Genomic DNA, 20,126 nt, shown 5'->3' on the forward strand with positions numbered 1-20,126 from the left:
ATATGTTAATTAATGAGAAAACTTCCTATATATAAGTTTCACAAAAACTTTTTACAAAATTTTAATTAAATTGTTCTGCAATAACAAATCAATTTTTGAAACCACATGGAGAAAGTTAAATTTACTACGAATATAACATAGATATAGGGTACATGAATAAATACAGTGTGACATTAAACATCAACTATTATTTTTGAAAAAATGACGGAATAAGTTTAAAAGTATGATCATAGCTAGGAATAAATTATAAGATGTTGTACACATACATTAGCGTACAGCACTTGGGATTTTTAAATGATCACACACTTTTAAACAACATTCGAAAATTAATTTTATAAGATTGCTTTTATGAAAATGGTTTTTTGCATTTAATATTTTGAATCATAATATTTTTTAAAGGTACTCTAGCTCCAAAAACATGATTATAACAAAAAAGTGTGCTTTTGCTGATCAGTTTTAAATGTTTTTATTTTCAGACATGATTTACTTGCTGTTCTCAATGTTTATTCACCTAAGTAAGGGCTGCTCATGAACAAATTGATGGTGGAACAACGATTCCAATTTATGAAAATTAAATGCATTAAGAATGCTTTTGGGCAATTAAAAATGCTATATTATTGAAATATTAAATAAAAATGGTGATTAATTTGAGTTTTCCTTTTCTAAAAGAATATTGAACGTATAATCTGCAATATTTCAACCGATATGTGTAAAAACGTGACCTGAAATTCAGCAATTTTAAAATGGGTACGCAGTCTCGGCAAATATTTTTATAATATCATTTTTAGATATTAAAACAAACCGACCGATTAATTGATTCCCAAAACAAAGTTGGTTTTCTAAAATTTAAAAACGAAATCCTCAAAAAAAAAAAGCACCCATTTTTAACAATAATAACAACAATGTATCGCATATTTTTTTAATAATTTGCAATTATTTTAATATATAGAAAAAAATTTTACTTTGATGTGTAATGACTGTGGGTGTACAACCACCCAGGAAAAAGGAAAAGGTAAAAAACGAGATATTAAATGAGGAGAAAGGAAGACAGAATTGAATTAATTTTATATATGTAAAAGAAATAATTCAATTTTTGCTATGATTACTTTTTATTTCATATTTTATAAGTCCTTAATTCTTTTTTATTAGTCACATACTTACATGTTAGACTAAATAATATAAAAAAAATATTTTATATACGAATGAGTGTTCACTTGTATGAAAATTAAATGTTTTAAAGTCTTATGAAATTTTATTTATTTTTTATTTTTTTTTTTGAGGAGCAAATTGTTTTTTCAAGAAAGGAATTGTGGAGCAGTATTGAATATGCTCGTATAATGTTATTATGTATAAAATGTAGATATACTCGTAATAAATATAATAATGATGCGTGCTATTTACGTATAGATCTATATTCCAATTCAAAAATTTACTTTCCAAAATAATATGAACAAAAGCTTGAAGATACAGACATATTTACTTATGTGAATATTAAAAATTTCAAGGACGATTTTTATATTTTATAATTCAAATAGAAAAAAATTGTTGTTTTTTTTGTTTTAAAATATTTTACTTTAAAATAATTTTTCCAAGCATGAAGGTTATAATTATTTTTTACTAAAATTAAATTTTTTCTTATAAAATAAATCAAGGTTCCTCACAATGTGATATATTTTGGCAAAATAACAATTTCTTTATAAAATTGAGTTACATGCTTAGAAACAAACTTAAAAGATCATTTTTTGCATTACAAAATTATGGCAATTGGCTTCATATTATTTTTAGAACTTTATACCTTTTAAATTTTCTACAAAATCTTTAAAATATTTTTTATAAGTTAACTTTAAAAATTTATTCAAGGGGAAATGGTATGGCCTTTTAAATGGACCACTTCAACTTTTTGTGGATGTTGCAAAATTTAATATGAATTTAAAAGAAATTTAATTTTACCAAAAATTGCTGTTGAATTGTGTTGCTTGTTTTGAATATAATTGTTGGCTGTTTTTAATTTATGGCAATTAATTGACTCCAGGAAGAGAGCACAAGTTTATCAAAATAATAATTTTGTTTAAAATTCTTTTTTGTAAAATTGTTTAGAAAATGTTTTTATACTTACTTGCCTTCTTAAGCTTTGATACTAAAATACAATGAGTGAAAAGATTGTAGAAAAATGATGCTTACCTGAAAATATAAAAAAAATATTTTAAAAATTATTCAAAAGTCGCTCAAAATTGCTCTGCTAAAAAATAATAATAAAAAACTACCAACATAATCATTCGATTTTTCTGTCAAAATTTAATCGGAAAACTTCACTTATATTTGAAGTTACGTAGTTTAAGTAGTTATAAAAATCTTTTGAAGCCGAAGATATTAGCTAATGAAAAATGTATATAAAACAATGTTCGTAACATATTGAAGAGTTTTGTAATTTATTTGTATAGGACATAGCTGTAAGTACCGTTTAAATAAATAAACAAGCATATAATGAACGTGCAAATAAAATTCTATTTGAAATACCATTGAATCTATATAAATTTAATTCCAAGTATCAAAATGTTTTCATTTAATCAAACTTATCTTTGAGGATAATAAGACTCTATCGATGTTTTTAACACAACTTTTCTGAACACAACAAATTCTTTATACACACACGTCAACGCTAGAATTCTAAAAACTTTTGCTCAAAGTAAAAATCAATGAAACCAAAAATATTTCCTGACGGAAGCGGTTATTAAAATATCTTCGTTTATGTGCGGCATAAAAGTGCGAATTCAAAAGATTAACACATGTTCCATTTCTAAAGAATTATCATTAAAAAATTCACAACATAAATTCACTAATAATGATTTGCCTCTCAACTAAGTTCAACTCTACAGAACTAAAATTATCCCAAAAAACTTATAAACTTGTACTTTCTTCTAAAAGCTTTTTATCAAATTTGCAAGTAATTAATATTTACGAGCAGTCATAACTTTAGATTGTTTGAAATAATTAGGAAATCAATTAAATTAAAATGGAATTCAGTTAAAAAATCACATAAGAAATTGTATGTCATTCCTTATTATAATTATAATGATATTTTGAAAAAATATTATTAATATATTATTACAATCTTTGTGCAGCTAAATTATTATACGTTAATTAATAGAAGCTAATTTAATAAATCTTTAATAATCGGTTTAGTCTTTATAGAATTATGTGGTACTCATTTAACATTTCACTAAAAAAATTTTCATAATTAAAAATATTATTTGAAAAATTCTCTCAATATGAAAAGCTTGTATTAAAAGTAAAATATGCACTACATAAGTATATCAAATCAAATGTAATAAATTGAAAAAAATATTAATATAAAACTATAGAAAAAGTTTAGTTGAACATGTCAACTCCTGGATACCTGTGCGAATTTTCCATTCTATAAGCAAATAAATATGCTATAACTAATCATGGCACTGATTGTGGCTGACTTTACGGCGAATTTATAACGCCTTTAGCACGGACAGACATTGTCAAATAGACTCAAAACTCAGCGTTGATCTAAAACATACCTTTATGTCTACATTTCAGACCATTATTTCCAAGCGTTACAAACGGTAACGAAATTTTATAATACACTTTGAACATACTTTCTATAATACGTTAGTATCTATATAAAAATCTACTATAAAAAAAATAGAAACAGCTGATTACGAAAACAAGAAAACAAGGAAAAAAGAGTATGTTTGTCGTTTAACTATGATATACGTTCAGACTAGTTTTTTCTAATAGGAGGGATTATTATCAGCATTATTAAGACTAAGCTTTTGATTGTAAAACTTACTATGACGTTTGCGGATTCCATTAAATGTTATAGTTGTAATAAACACTTGCAAGTTCAAGTGTATGGGCATAAAAATTTTATCGTTATTGTTTATTTGAAATTTATTAAGAAAAAAACTGGTTACTTATAGAACTTTACAAAAAATTTTAAGTTTTTTGCAATAAAGAACAAAGATCATACCGCTTTATAAAATGTTTAAACCTCATATTTTTTTCAGGTTTTTAAATATGGGAGCATTCATTTTTAATTAAAAAAATTTAAAACTACATAAATGAATAAAACAAGTTTTAAAAAGCTTAAGGTTCATGAACTACAAATATAATGCAAGGTAATTTTAAAGTAGGCAAGGTATATTAAAAGATTGAGATGGCGCACATATTGAACATAATATTGATTTTATCTTTAGTATATTGTGCATCATTATGACTTTTATACATGTTTGTATACATATACATGCATACATTTTATAAGTATATATAATTTCTTGCGGATATGGGAGTATTTTGGTAAAAAAAACGCATAGAAACGCAACAATGCTTTCGAAGATTTATGTTGGAATAAAGATGCAAAAACTTGCATAAATTACACTTAAAGAAGATGAAAGATTAATTAAAATATGCATTAACCTTCAAAATATCCACAAATACAATAAAAAAACCATATGAAAAAGTAGAGAAGAAACTTACTAAATCATCAATGTAAAAAGTTGTGAGTTTTTCATTTATATAAAACCACATTATGGGTACACTGGAATCGCAAAAAAATATACAAATTCAATAAGAAGTTTTTTGTACTTAAAATCATTTAAGTAACGTGTTTCATTCTTTAAACAATTATTAATTTTGTACACTCATTCCAATGTAATATATTTATTTGTTTATGAACTAAAAGGTATATTCAGAAGCCTCTAATCTACACGCGCTGTATATAATGAATTAATTAACCACCTAGGGGGTAAATGAAAAATATTTAAATTCATTATCACCAATGACTCTTTCAGTTCTCAAAATTTTTTTTTAACAAAATTTTAATTAATAAAATTTAAAATTTCAGTTTCATTTCAAGTTTCTGTAATTCCAAAAAAAAAAAATCTCTTGCAGAATAACATTAGTAATGACGTTACCCACAATAATAAAAACAATACAACAATTTGCTGTTTTTATAAAAAATCCGGTATCGATTATTTTGGTAGCCAGAATTTAAAAACCACTACATTAATTGTTTGGGACAAGTTTGCAATTTATTTATTTGCGTAGTTATTTTGCATTTCGATATCAAAATCAATAAATCAAACCATTTTAGTTTTATACCAAATTTTTTACAATTAATTTACTCTTAAATTAACATTACAAGAATAATTGTGTTATGTCGACCGAACCTCATAAACGTTTTATTAGACAAATGTTTTTTAGACAACAAGCTACATGTAATTGTTATATTGTTATATGTGTATATCAATTATTGTTACCAATTTATGCGTTCAATTCATTGGGTCATTTCTTTTAAAAAAGTTCGAAATACTTTTTCAAAATGAAAAACGCCTAATACAATTAAAGCATAGTTAGACTTGCTTAACACAATATGTACAAAAGTTTTATACATTTTACAGCTTTCCGAATACAACTTTAGTTAACAATATTATGTACATACATAATACTTACATTTTAGTTTTTCGAGAGGCTTATGAGAGAGGAAAAGAGAATAATATCTACATTTATTAATTTATTATTGATAATCTCTTTGCTCTCTTAATTTCTACACTTTTATGACAAGGTTTGATTTATATTGAAAACAAACAATTAAAATAATTAAATTGCTTTTATAACAAAAAAATTAAAATTTTTTTTTATAATATTTTTAAAACGAATAATATACTGAACGCTTCAATGCGCGATTAAATTGTTTAAAGTAATAAAACGGGAAATTATAAAAGCTTTGGTAGCAGAAAGATAACAAAAATGGTCCAAAAACTTGGTGAACACATACGAGTTTTGGTCAAGGTTATTTTGTGACTTTATTTAAAACGATATAATATTGCATACATACATGCATAAATAAGTATATTTAGGGTATACGATGTGTATTTTTTGTTTGTAATTATTTTGTTTGTAATTATTAATAATTTATTTTAGCCCAGACAAGACCCGAAAATACTTGTTTTTGTCAGTAAGGTGAATTTTAAGTGATTGCTTTCATCTTATTTCAGTCAGACACAAAAAAGTTGACATATTCAAAATATTTCTGCTTTTATAGTAAAACTCAGTAATGCGGACTCTGGTTCAGTCACAACTCACAATTGGTTTGCTCGTAATATCGACTGTAATACAATTTTGAAATTTGGACTGTAATACAATTTGGACTGTAATACTGATCAAATCGGTAATTTGTAAGGGTTAGAATATAAGCGTCTCTTATATTCTAGATTAATGCGAAGATACATGTTAAATATACTCAACGAAAAATTGTGAAATTAAAAATATTTCTGATTTAATTACCTTTCAACGCAAATAAGTAAATATGTATTCACGTGGACTTTGAAACTTAACAGCACTATTTTAGTGTTGGTAAATATTTATATTTTTTACTGTCGTATCGATGAGAGTACATTAAAAATTTCATTAGACTATATGATTGTGTGTGTATAGGAAATTTTATCTTGCTTTATCTACAAGTTTTATGATTTTGAAAACCGCGTAATTGCTGGAGTGAAACTTTTTTGATTTGGTTCAAAATATTACTATTTATCAGTTTTAATGATAATATTTTATTATTATTTATTTATAAAATAAATTTAAATTAGTTTAATTGATTTTAACAGCTACGTTATATCGCTTATATTGAATAAATTATTGTTATATACTTATATAAAAATTATTAATTATTATATAATAAATAATTAATATAATACAATTCCCCATCACAAAATCTAACATGTGCTGAGAAAGTACATAGATTAGCAAGATTAAAGTTCTCAATTAAATGCAACAATGTGAAAACTCACTCATATAAATATAAATTCATAAATATAACATATTGCAGTCTCTTACAGCTATAATTTATTTATTCACTCAATTTTATTATATTTATGATAATATACTAATGTTTTATTTATTTACAATTTATTTGTTTTGACCACCTTCCTATATAAGATTACTGAGATAAGCTTGAATGAGCGCTAACTGAAATTTACAGAATGGTTTAAAAAAATTTGACTACTTATGCAAAAGGACACTGGAACTTGTGTAACGAAGTTCTAAAACTAGAGTATTACTTATTTCTGTATTTACTTATTATGTACGTATTTGCAAATTAATTGTATACCTATAAAGTATTTGAGTAAGACTCACTCATTATTGTTCTTATATATTTCAGATGGAATTCTGTGATTAAATTTAACATGCATTAAGCAGGTTTCTGAAAAAAATACTTGAATTTGTGAAATTAGATTTGATTAAAATACATATTTATTTCCCGCATAAGTCATTCTACCCTAACTAAAGTAGTGATGAATGGACACAAATTAAGAAACGCGCTGCTATCTGACATTTCTAGTTGGTTTATGAATGAATACAGCATTATACAAAGAAAATTATCGCAATTTTATCTAAAATATTAAAACTCACTTTTTGTTTTATAATAGACAATTATACTGGACAATATTGTCATTTCGGCTTAAGTATATGCATTTTGATAATCCATTATATTTCATAATGTCAATCCATAAATTAACTTTGAAAACACTCTGTAGAAAATGTTCTAGATTGAGAATAACAAAGCAATAATAAGAATTTAAAATTTTATAAACTTTTATATAAAACGTTTAAAACGAGTTGCAAAAGCTTTATTTACTTATCACAATTTAAGTACTTTTTTAATCAATATTCTATTTTACTTTTAGTCGTACTTCAACCACTTAAGTGACAAGAATTACTTTTTTTCCATTAACTGAAAATTTACTATAAACAACAAAAAACAACTACATAAAAATTTCTTTCACGAAAATTCAAAATGTTTTTTCTTTTGCTATCAACATTCTTAATATTGTTTATAACATTTTTATATATAGTTGATTATAGATCACGTAAACATGTTGAAAAATTTAAAAATATACCGGAACCACCAAGTATTCGAATCGTAGGTAATATATATCATTTTCTTCATGATGATGTCGCAAGTTTACAACAAATAGTATTAAACTTTTTTGATGAATATGGTGATACCTATAAAATATGGTGCGCTTGGCAATATAGTGTACTGACATGTAGTCCAAAAGTTACTGAAGAAATTTTATCATCAAATAATAGATATATGGAGAAAAATTTTCTATACGATTTATTAAAACCGTGGTTAAATGAAGGACTTCTATTATCCGTTGATCATAAATGGCATAGTAGACGAAAAATTCTAACACCGGCATTTCATTTTAAAATATTAGAAAGTTTTGTACCGGTATTTGAAAGACAAGGTGATATTTTAATTGAAAGAATAAAAAAATTAAATTTAAATGAGGACGATATATTTGATATTCATGAATTAATTGCAATGATAACATTAAATGCTATCGCTGAAACATCAATGGGTATTAAAGTAGACGACGATAATGTTTACACTGAAGCAGTAAAAGCGTAAGTATAAAATAAAAATATGATTAAATACTTTGTCCTTAATTGAATTATTTTGGATTTTAATTTACAGAATGTCTAATACAATAGCAAATAGATTCATAAAACAGCATAGAAGAATTGATTTTCTATGTTTTTTTACGAGAAATGATTTATTGAAGGATTACTATAAATGGTTAAAGATCTTACATAAATATACAGAAAAAACTATTGTAGAACGTAGAGCATTGCTTGAAAATTCTGTAATAGAAAATGGATTCTCGATTGAAAGCTCAGGTAATTTAGTATTAACAAATAGTTTAATATTAATTTATTGAAAGAGTGCGGTACTACTCTAAGGATTACCATATTCAATAAAGATTAATTATAAATAAATTGAAACATTTATGCGAACGTAACCAGTCATATAGGCTAATATTTCGCTCTAGAGTTTTACAAACTAATTATTTTTTTCGCAAAAATTCATTTCCAGATGACAACGAGAACTTGGGTCAAAAGAAACGAATGGTATTTTTAGATGTCCTCTTACAATCAACCATTGATGGGAAACTTCTTACAAATGCAGATATTAGAGAAGAAGTTGATACTTTCATGTTTGAAGGTAAATTAAATAATAAATTAAAAACAATGTCGCTTAGTACTAACCATGTAGATATTTAGGGCATGATACAACATCTGCTGGATTATGTTTTACTTTACATGCAATTTCAAGACATCAAGATATACAGGATAAAATTTTTAATGAAATTATTGAAGTTATTGGAAAAGATAAAAAGAAATCAATTGGTTATCGAGAATTACAAGATTTAAAATATTTAGAACTTGTTATTAAAGAATCATTAAGAATGTATCCCCCAGTTTCAGTTATTGGAAGAAAAATTACAACAGATTCTGTAATAGGTACAATGACAATAATATTTTTGTTTTAAATTAAATGTGTGTAATTAGTTTGTTCTCGATTTTATATTTTTTTTAGATGGAAAATTTTTCCCTAAGGGCACTGAATTAATTTTATATTTAGAGAAATTAATGAGAAATCCAGAAATTTTTCCAGATCCAGATAAATTTATACCGGAGAGGCATTGTTCAAATAATTACACTGAAATAAATCCTTATGCCTATGTTCCATTTAGTGCTGGTCCTAGAAATTGTATTGGACAAAAATATGCAATGTTAGAAATGAAAATGATTATAGTAAAAGTTTTACAAAATTTCGAACTTTTACCAAATGGACCTGATGTTATACCTGTTAATATTATTATATTAAAGTCAACTTCAGGTTTTCATATGGGTTTCCGGGAAAGAAATTATAAATAATTTTTGTTGATTAATTGAAATAATGTTGGAAATTAATTGTAAGTTAGATTAGAATTTTTTGTAGGATTAATAAAATAAGTCGCTATTTGTAAGCGCAAATGATAAATTTATAAAATTTTTTAGTAAATAAATTTGAAATAGCTTTAACAATAATTTATTTAATATTAGAACAAATTAGCTTTCTTTAAAAGAGATTTTTATAAATGTTAAAAATTTTATTTGATTAATATGTAAAAAAAAGAGCAAACAAATTCTTATCAGCAGGTTATTTGGCTGATTTAACAATTTACGATTTATAGGTTAACAGTTCAGCAAATTTCTACCCAGGTTTTTTTTTTACATTATTTTAGATTAAAAATTTGATTTTCGATGAATTTGATAATACTCGTATTTTTACACGGATTCAGTATTTGATTTGATCCTTGGCTATTAGTAATTCGAAGCAATCTCAATTTTATGCGGCTAAATTAATTTTTATTTTGCAATTTTTTATGTTCACCAACTTTCTCTATTTCAATAAAAATTTTTTTCGTGATTATTGAAAAATGTATTATTTTGTACGTTTTTTGATTCATTTGAATTCCAAACAATCTTCTTAAGAGTTTGATTGTGAACCACAATTAAAAATAAGGAACTTGTGTTCACATTTATTCGTCGTATCCAAACTTCGATGGACAATCTTATTTAATTTAGTTTCCATTTTTGCTCATTAAATGAGATTAAGAAAAATTTGGTGAAAATTTATTGATAAAGATAAATTAATATTTTAACATGGCATTCACTTTGTGATCCGAGATGCCGTATTACGATTTTTGAACTCTGAGCACAAATTTACGTATATTGCATTAATATCATTTAAGGACCGTTGTTATTACTGCAATATTGTAACCCAAGCTTTAAGATTACTAATAACATGGAAATTATGAAATTTATCTCATTTGCTTTGAAATAGTATAAATTCTATCAGATTACAATATTTGGAGAGTAACGTAAAATCATGTAATTTACATAAGTTCCTACTACTCATTTACATTTTCAAATGAATATATTAGAATTATACATGTTCTAAAATATATTTAATTAAATAATTAATAAGTTTAGAAAATTGCAAGTAATTTTGAAAAGCTTCTACTTTAATATTATATGCAACGTTTAGAAATTAGCAAGTTAAGAGAAATTATAAATATGGGTGTTTTTAACATACCATATACTTTTTAGTGTGACTTTAACGGTTCAGTGACAATTCAAATAATGTAAATTAGTAAATTTTTTAACTGGAAGTGTTATTAACATAGCATTGTATATTTTGTATGAATATTATAAAAAATTCATTTTCTTAAACTCAACTTATTTTCATAAACTTTATTTAGAATCAGCTTCAATAATTTTTTTAACATTGCGTTAATTTTGTAGTTTAAAATAAGTCAGAAAATACTCCGTTTACAATTCGCAGTGTGGTTTTACAATTGCTGGTATTCTAGGAAGCGAATCATTAAATGGTTTGGTATTTTTATCGTAAAATAATATTGTAGTAAGAAGAAGTTTTTGTTGTAAACATGATTTGCGTCTGTAATATAAAGTTTAATGTATGCGATAATATATTCTGCTATTAGTGATTAACTCCTTACAACAACCCGCAATATCAATCAAAAAAAATTCTATAAAAATCTTAAATTCTTGGAGTTTTTTTGTTACTAAAAATTCAATATTAAAAAGTTCGCATGTTATACAAAAAAATCAACATTTTCTAAAGGAAGAAATAATCCGATAAATTTTTTTCTTTTCAATAAAAACAAAAAAAAAGAAAATAACAATAAAATTCCTTTACGTACAGGTGAAAAGATTTTCAACAATAAAATAATGGATTTTTTTTTTCAATAAATTCCTAACATTAGTAATGAATGCTAAGCGATGTGTAAACTAGTTGATTGTAAATTATATTGTGTAATCGGATATTTAAAAGTAACTTTTTTTTTTGTTGGTTATCAAGGTAAATGATATTATAAACAAATTTGTGTATATTTGTGTGTGTGTGATATCGATAAGGACTAAAATAATATTAAATCGTTATTAGATTTTTATTACTATTATTTTTATTTGATTTTGTTTGTGAAATGAAAGCCCATTATATTTTTATTGCTATTATTATCCCTATTTCATGTATGAAAGCAAAAGATAAAAAAAATTAAGCGAATGCTTTTTCTTATATTTATTTATTTGTGATACAAGGTGTCTGCCTGTATTCAATAATCGTTTATGAATCGTTTAAATAATGCAAAGATTTTTGCATATTGTGGCTACTGGATTTATTAATAGGTTTTTCGATTAAGTTTTCTAAAAGAATAAGTCTTAAAACAGGAATAGTTGTCAAACACCAGATGAGAATATCAAATCCTTTGAGTTTTATAACAAGTCTCTTTAAATTTCTCCAGCTAGACTATAGGTTTTTCCAAATATTTTATTAAATTTTTTGAGAACTAGAATAATTTTTCTAAATAGTTTTTGGAAAATGGCGAAATTTGCTTTTGAATGTGAATGTGTAACTTTTGAAATGGCATACATAGTTACTTCAACCGGAAATGAGTAAAATAAAGCTCTATTTATCTATTATCATTTATATATTTGTACATACCAATTGTATGCATTTACCACTGTAACAGAAATGTAACTGTAACGGAAAATATGTATATACTTATTCTTTCTTAAAAAAGTAAAAAGAATTTTTACTCTCCCGTCCCCATCTCCATCCAAATTTAATTATTAAGATTGCTAGTGTAATCACTTTAAATAGATTTTTTTAAAATTGAAAAAAACAGATGAGGTATTGTTTTATTTTAAAAGCAGATTGTTTTAGTCCTTTAGAAATTTCTTAAACACTATAATACAATACGAAAACTGTATACTGAACCACCTTGTACTTTATATGATGTATTCTTAAGTATTATTGAAATAAATACGTGATTGAATTTATAGGTTTATGAAACGAGAAATTTTTGTGTGTAGTGGACCGCTTTCTTTTGTAAATAATTTTTAATCGATTTTTTTTTAACAAAACTGAAATATTTGAGATTCGTCGTATGTTTTGAACAAAGAAGTTTTTATATAATTTAATATTAAATTTTTGTTTTGTATAGAAACAAAATTTATGTTGCCTCGAAATTTAAACTTAAACCTGAGTGGTGACTAAAAATGAAAATAATGAAAGTTAACAAAAATATTAAAATATTTTCAAAGTCCTTTCTGTTATTAAATTTCGTCGGTTAAAAAGCAGAAAGCACTAAATGCATTTTTTGAGAATTCGGATTTTATAGATGAATTAAATCAGAATAATATAATCTTTGTTGTGGCAAAAAATCATGCAAATCCAGAATGTAGTTTATAAATCCAGAAATTAAAGAGACCAATCTCATTGCACTAATTGATTAGTTTTACAATTTTACGATTTTTTCATATTGACTTTACTCAAAACACAGTTTCCTGACTTAACGCTTTCTGCTTTTTAACCGACGATTTAAAAGTTAAAAGTTCATTTTCTTGATTTATATAAGTATATACGAAATAAAATTCAAACAGAGTTGTAGTTAAAAAAAATTTAAATTTAATTTTAAAATTAAGTAATGGACATGGGAATTTCAATGCCTGAATCTATGATCATTCATTCGATTGGTGTAGCATAAATTTAAAAAAAAAAAAGGAAATTTTCAATTAAGTTTTTCGCTTTTCATCTAAATTGGCCGATATTAAATAATACTCTCAAATTTGATTTGCTCACAAATGACTAAGCTCATCACTTTCTAGAAGGCATTGAATTAATTAAGCATTTTTCACCAGCATTCTTTAAAAAAATAAAAGGAATAATTAAGTGGTTACTCGCTGCCAATATTGATTTTAATTTTTATATTGTATTATACAATAGGAAATTAAAAGAATTATAAGCAAAAATTTCTGCAAGATTAACAATATTATAAAATCAATCGAAGTAACAGAAATATTTAAAATGCAACATTCAAAACACGCGCTGAGAAAATTTATACTCAGAATAACTTTTATTTCTAAAATTCTATATATATAAGATAATCACACCGGAATCACAGAATTTTAAAAAATGAACAAGTGCTTTTTATATAATATGTATAAAAATATAAGGTTTATTTCATGTACATAAAATGGTAGGGATTCATCGGCGGTAATCACAATTTTCAAAATATTTTGTTTACTTGTTGAATTTATTTAGGTTACTTTAAAAAACAAAATCCTTTTTTTATTAAAAACGAAACGGGAAAAAAAAGCGAAAGCAAAAGCAGGACTTGACCTCCAGTATTTTAATATTTAACCAAAATGATTTGCTATTTGTAACGCTCAGATTAACCTTAAGGTAAATATTTAATTTCAAAGAAACAAACAAAAAATAAAATAAAAAGAACCTTGAAATACTAATATTATTTAAATCTTTCTAACCCACAAAAGAAAATGTAAAAATATTAAGTATACGAAATTGTGCTGGAAGGAAGATTTTCGAGTTTAAGTTAATATTGTTCTAAAAATATTTTCACATTAAATTTTTAAATTGTATAGTTTTTCAAAGCAAATACGCAATACCAAAATGGTTCTTCTTTAAAGATGGAAAATATTCTTACATTTCCTACATATTTTCTAAATTTAAATTCAACTATAAAATTAAAATGTTTGAATATTTTGTTTGCAGATAATAAAATTATTGAATTTTTTCTTTTAAAATTACGTACTACTCGTATGTAGCAGAAAATGTTATTAAATAAAATTATAAAATAATTTGAATTAAATTAACATACCTAAGTTATAGAATTATATTATTCGTTATATTATTAAATTCACACTAAAGAAAAATACATCTACATAGTCTATGAACATAACGTGTTATAGCTCTGATAAATTGATTTGAATTTTGGTTACCAGATTTTATAAAACTGCTAGGAAGGAACAGATTAAATTTTCGGAGATTGAATTTAGGCTAACAAAAAATGCCTTGTGGATATACCTTGTGGATTGCAGATTTTTTAAAGGGAACCGAGTGGGGTAGGAAAATCCCCTTGGGTCACCACAGCCATTCGCGACTTATTGCAGCCCAGATATGCCTTGAAAAGAGTTCTTGCGCTTTTGTCAACTAAACGAAAATGAAATGGCATTAAACAATGGAGTTTTCTGCTAAACTGAGTAGAATTTTATAATTTGTCCAAGCACATTATACAACACACAAAAATCTGCATCATATCCTACATTCCAAGAATGTTGAATTTTATAATTTTGGCAAGCAAATGTTTTTTAATAATAATGAAAGAATCGGACTCCACGGTATAACATATTTTTTATGGCAGGTTGGAAACTGTTTTTGGGTATTTAAATATTTCATTTGACAGATTCGGCAAACGAAATTTTAAAGTATTCATTTCATATATTGATTTTGTGCAAATTTTATATATAGATCTATATATGAAATTTGAACTCGAATCAAAGCCACGCATATTTCGTAGTAAATCTTTACTAATTTTAAAATTTTATCGTCAAAATGAAACTAATATAATATTATGCTCATATGTATAAAATATAACACTGTCTGGCAACTCTTTATATTAGCTTCAAACCAATAGTACACAGATATACTGTTAAAATATCTTTTAATAATGATTATCCTTTTTTTTTACAATTTTCATGTACATATAAGTAAATATGTAAATATTTAAATTAAATCAAACAAAATTGTTAATAAAAGGCAATAAAATTTTTACATATATGTATGCGTACATAAATATTTATTAATAATGTTTTTACAAATATGTACACAATAAAGAAGTCAACACATCAGAACAATCTACTTGAATTCTGACTTTTTAGAAAGAAAAATAAAAAAGAAGAGAATGAAAAACCAAAATAAAAATACGATAAGGAAAAACTACCTTTGGAAATTCTTGGAAAGAAAATATTTTACTCGATCCCATTTCACCATATGTACGACTTCATTAAAAATTCAAATAAAATTTGTATAGTAAGATAAAAAAAAAATTTCCTTTTTTTTATTTACTTTACTTTTAGCCTTTCTTTATGTGCCTTATTGTAACAGATCCTTCCTTCCTTCCTTGAATCCGTCTTGTTTAAGTTTTGAAGTGTAGTTTTTCAATACTTTTTTTTCTGGTGTTTTGGTATAGGCTTTAAGTTTTTCTCTTTTTGCCTTAAATACTTTGTTTATTTACTTAGCTTTTTCTTTTTTTCGCTTTCTCTATAGCTAGTAAGTTTTTTATATTTTCTTCAAAACGATAAAAAAATAAAAATGTGGAAAAAACATCGGTTAAAAAGTAACTTAATTTAAATATTATACATTAAAGTGTAATAAATAAATTTTATCCTTTTGTAATATAAGTATGTATTCGTGTATATATTTATGTGTACATAAGTATATTATTGGAATATTAAAATTAAATCTATATAACCAAATAAATAAGATGTTTTGAATACATTCAATATTAAACGTAAATTTTCGTATTTAATTAAAATATGATTTTGGTTTTTGACGCTTATGTAATTGAATTCGATTTTTCGGAGACGTATTTGGATAGAAAATACAAATACTAAAAACATACGTGTTGAATGAGAGCAAAGTATTCATAAGTTTTCTTGTACAATATTGATTGTTAACATAAAATTATGCACCTGCCGTACAACAATGTTTTGAGATATTTTGAAAATTTAGAAAATTTTATGTAAAGCACTACAGTTTTCGCAGTTTCGCACGAACAAGATTTCTCAAAAGTACGCTTTCATTTTTGATAGCGTCCATAACAATACATCATTAATCCTTTAGCTATGTATGACTTTAACTATTATTCCTTTAAAGTTTAAAACCATATGTACTCGTCCTGTTTTATTGTACGCTATGCTTAATCTACTCTACTGAGTTATGCTTTTAGTTAGTAACTTGGGTATACATATGTATATCTATAAATCATGCAATATTTTTAATCTTATTTATATATTATTGGTACTGAAACGGTTAAAATATTCAAGAGTTAAAATTCATATGCAAATACTTTTGTTTTGTCTTCTTTGAATACAGTAATCCCCCTACAACACAGTAGATTCGCTTCGCGTTATGGAAAAACGCGTTTATTTCAAATTAATTACATACATAAATCCAAAAACAGTTTTATTACATGCTGTCGGACCTATCTAACGTTCCACCGACTAGAATATTTGCATTATGTAGGGGAAACACGCGTTATACGAGGGACTGAAATCGCGTAGTATGAAAATGCGTTATAAGAATACCGCGTTATAGAGGGGATTACTGTATTTCATTCCTTTTTCATTTTATGACAAATTTATCTCCTTCCACAATCTTTTTTGTTGGAGTTTTTATGAACAAATGTTTGTTCGAATAATATAAACTACTATATGCCCATAATATAACACTACTGTATACGGGGTGATTTCTCGTGCATGATTTTTGAACAAGGAATTTTCACAATTATTCCTGCGCTGGAGGTGAATTCGAATATCAACAAACAGTTTTGGAGGGTTAAAGAATATCATATTAAAACAATTGACATTTCTCACAAATCCATAACAGGCTAAACAGCTGCTGAAACGAGTGCAATGTGTTGTTCGCAATTTTTTCCTAATAAATAGATCTAAATAAAGCCAGTGTATAGCGTTGATGTCAGGATAACCATTTTCAAGTAGTATAGTTGTTTAAATTTGGTATTTTGAGTAAAAAAACTGAATATTTTTCAAAAAAATGGTATTTTTTGAAAAGTCCATTCAATTTTCTTTCCGACGCGCTGCATCATCATGTATGCCTTGATAATCAGATGGCCTGTATAATGTATGTACATAGGTGCTAACTCAATTTCATGTTATGAATGAATTATTTTAATATTACTTTTTTATTACAGGAAATCCGTCAACTTGGTCTTTGTGATTTGATAAAGATAACAACAACTAAATCATTTTAGTATTGCATATTTTTTAATACGGTTACTTTTGAAATAAGACAAGAATTTTTATGATTTTTTTTTTTGTGAAGTTTTCTGTAACATATGCACATTTATTAACATTTTTATTATAAAAAAATATTTGATATTCAAATAAACATTTATAAGTAAGCACTCAATAATAAAAACATAAAATTTACATAAAAAATTCAATTTGATAATTTTCATCGTAAAAAAAAATAACACACCATAAAGAAAATTTATTTAAGGAGTGAAAAAGGAAAGCAATAGTAAGATTGCGTAATTTTTGGGCTTTAAGTACTTAATAATTCGTAAGGATAACGACAACGTAACACTTATAGAACTGTGATTTTCGTCTAAGAAATTGTTGAAAAAAATTAATTTGTTAAAAATAATGAAATTTCTTATGGGAATCTTTTAGTTAGGAGATAGAAGTCAATGAAGGAATAAAGGTTAAAATTGAATACCTGATTAAATTTTTGTTAAACACCTTTAATCATTCGCCATTTTTCATATTCAAACCCAATATTATCTAATTGAGTCACACAATCAACACAATCTAATTGATGGAGATTTTGTTTAATCGATTAAGTCAAATTTCGATCGGGAATAATTTTTTTAAAACATATTTTTCAGGGCTGACATAGCTTTCGTACTAAAAATTTGTATTTTAAAGTGCAACAAAATTTCGTGAGCAGCTAACGAACGACGTTCATTTCTTTTAAACCGGTAACATCTTGTTTTCGTGTTATAATTTTGGAATAAACAGAAGTATGTATATAACAATTGTAAAATTTTTTTGTTATTGAATAATAATCAAAAAAATAAGTTTTTTTTTTAGGTACCCAGAGAGCATTGTGAATAGTGAATTTTGGCACACTTAATATAAAAGAAAAATTTCTAATTTAGGCTAGTAAAGCGAAATTCATAATATCAGCGGCCACAAGCATACATCGCCTAACTCGAGTTGAAACGAAAATGAGAAATGTTTACCAGCGAATTCTCAGTTTTGAGATTCATATGCTCACAAAATTTGATGGTTCTGCTATTGTTGTAGCCGGAGTAATAGTACATTGTATAGGCAAAAATTTACAAGTAAAAGCATTAAATTTAATTAATCTCGGATTTCAAATAAGAAAAAATTTCCAGCATAGCTTCAGATCTTCAGTTGAACATAAATTTACTGTGAAAATTTGAAAATATGAAAAGCGAATACCAGTTTACTCGAAAAATTTTTATATTCGGCTTGTAATGGAGCATAACTTGAACAAGCAAGATGTTAAATAACAGAATGTTAATAACAGAATTTCTATCTTTCGGTCATTCTTATTCCTTATTTCAATTTCCCAATGAATTTATATCTGTTGTTAGATATTTACGAGGGCAAACTTTAAAAACTTTCTTCATTTATTCAAATTTTAGTTCTTTAAAATATATTGATATTTTTAAAATCAAAAAACAAATCATCGTTGTACAAAAAATAATATGCAGCATGGCGAAAAATATACCTACCTGACCTATGAACTTAACTATATTTGTATGTATAATAATAAATTTTTGAAGGTTATGTAAATTTGGTATGACATTAAAAAAATCACATATGGTCGTAAATTGTTAAATAATTAGATAATTTTTTATTTCTTTTTTTTTTTAATAATATTTCACACGAATTTTCAGTATGGACAAGGATTAAAAAGAAAATTTGTTTAATTACTTTCATATCTATATACAGCGCCAAATCTACAGTATACCCAAACTTAAAAGGCTAAATTAAAAAAAAAAAAATTTCCATTACGTGTCTTCCAGAAAAATTTTTCTTCCTAATTATAGCGAAATTAACTGGATAACATGTACCCATACACAAACATTGCAAAACAAAAAGCTGAAAGTTTAATTCTAGATTCTAATTGTATGACTAATCTTGTATTCAGCATGATAAACTTGTAAGAAAGTGGTTTTATTGTTCATTGCTTTGTGCCACCCATTTGGGAAAGGGCACACGTTTTGGATTCCGCGTAAAGCGTCGAACAAGCCAGAACCGGTCTGCTTATATATGTTTATTCTGCACACATCTATTTTATTATTTTAGTATGATTTAATAATATTACAATAATTATTTAAGTATACATATATTATTTTAATTTTTCAATGTAGCCAATATTTTGAATGCGTGCTATTTATAATAATTTTTTCTTCGCATAATGTACGTATAATATATTGTGTATATTGACAATAATCTATCTTTTCTTAAATATTGTGGGCATTTATTTATATAATAAGCTAAATGAATAAATTGCTTATAGTTAACTCAGCTTCATTGTAAAATTACCTGATGAAGATTGGAGAAAAAATGAAGATTGGAGAACATTAACTTATAATTCG

The 20,126-nt window shown here is 25.2% G+C and overlaps 2 protein-coding genes across 21 annotated transcripts in view; one reads left to right on the forward strand and one right to left on the reverse strand.

The window, feature by feature from the left end:
* LOC129610910 (potassium channel subfamily T member 1) overlaps nucleotides 1-20,126 on the reverse strand; it is a 206,411-nt gene that overhangs the window by 159,024 nt on the left and 27,261 nt on the right. The window lies entirely within an intron of this gene.
* Nucleotides 7,719-9,903, forward strand: LOC129610913 (cytochrome P450 4d8-like). Its single transcript, XM_055523728.1, has 5 exons — nucleotides 7,719-8,445; nucleotides 8,516-8,718; nucleotides 8,915-9,043; nucleotides 9,103-9,342; nucleotides 9,419-9,903. Exons 1-5 carry the CDS (start codon nucleotides 7,829-7,831, stop codon nucleotides 9,757-9,759), a joined length of 1,530 nt encoding a protein of 509 aa, XP_055379703.1. The 5' UTR covers nucleotides 7,719-7,828; the 3' UTR covers nucleotides 9,760-9,903.

Source organism: Condylostylus longicornis, unplaced genomic scaffold (assembly GCF_029603195.1).
Source record: "Condylostylus longicornis isolate FDR11 unplaced genomic scaffold, ASM2960319v2 ptg000048l, whole genome shotgun sequence".
In the NCBI taxonomy this organism is placed as follows: domain Eukaryota; kingdom Metazoa; phylum Arthropoda; class Insecta; order Diptera; family Dolichopodidae; genus Condylostylus; species Condylostylus longicornis.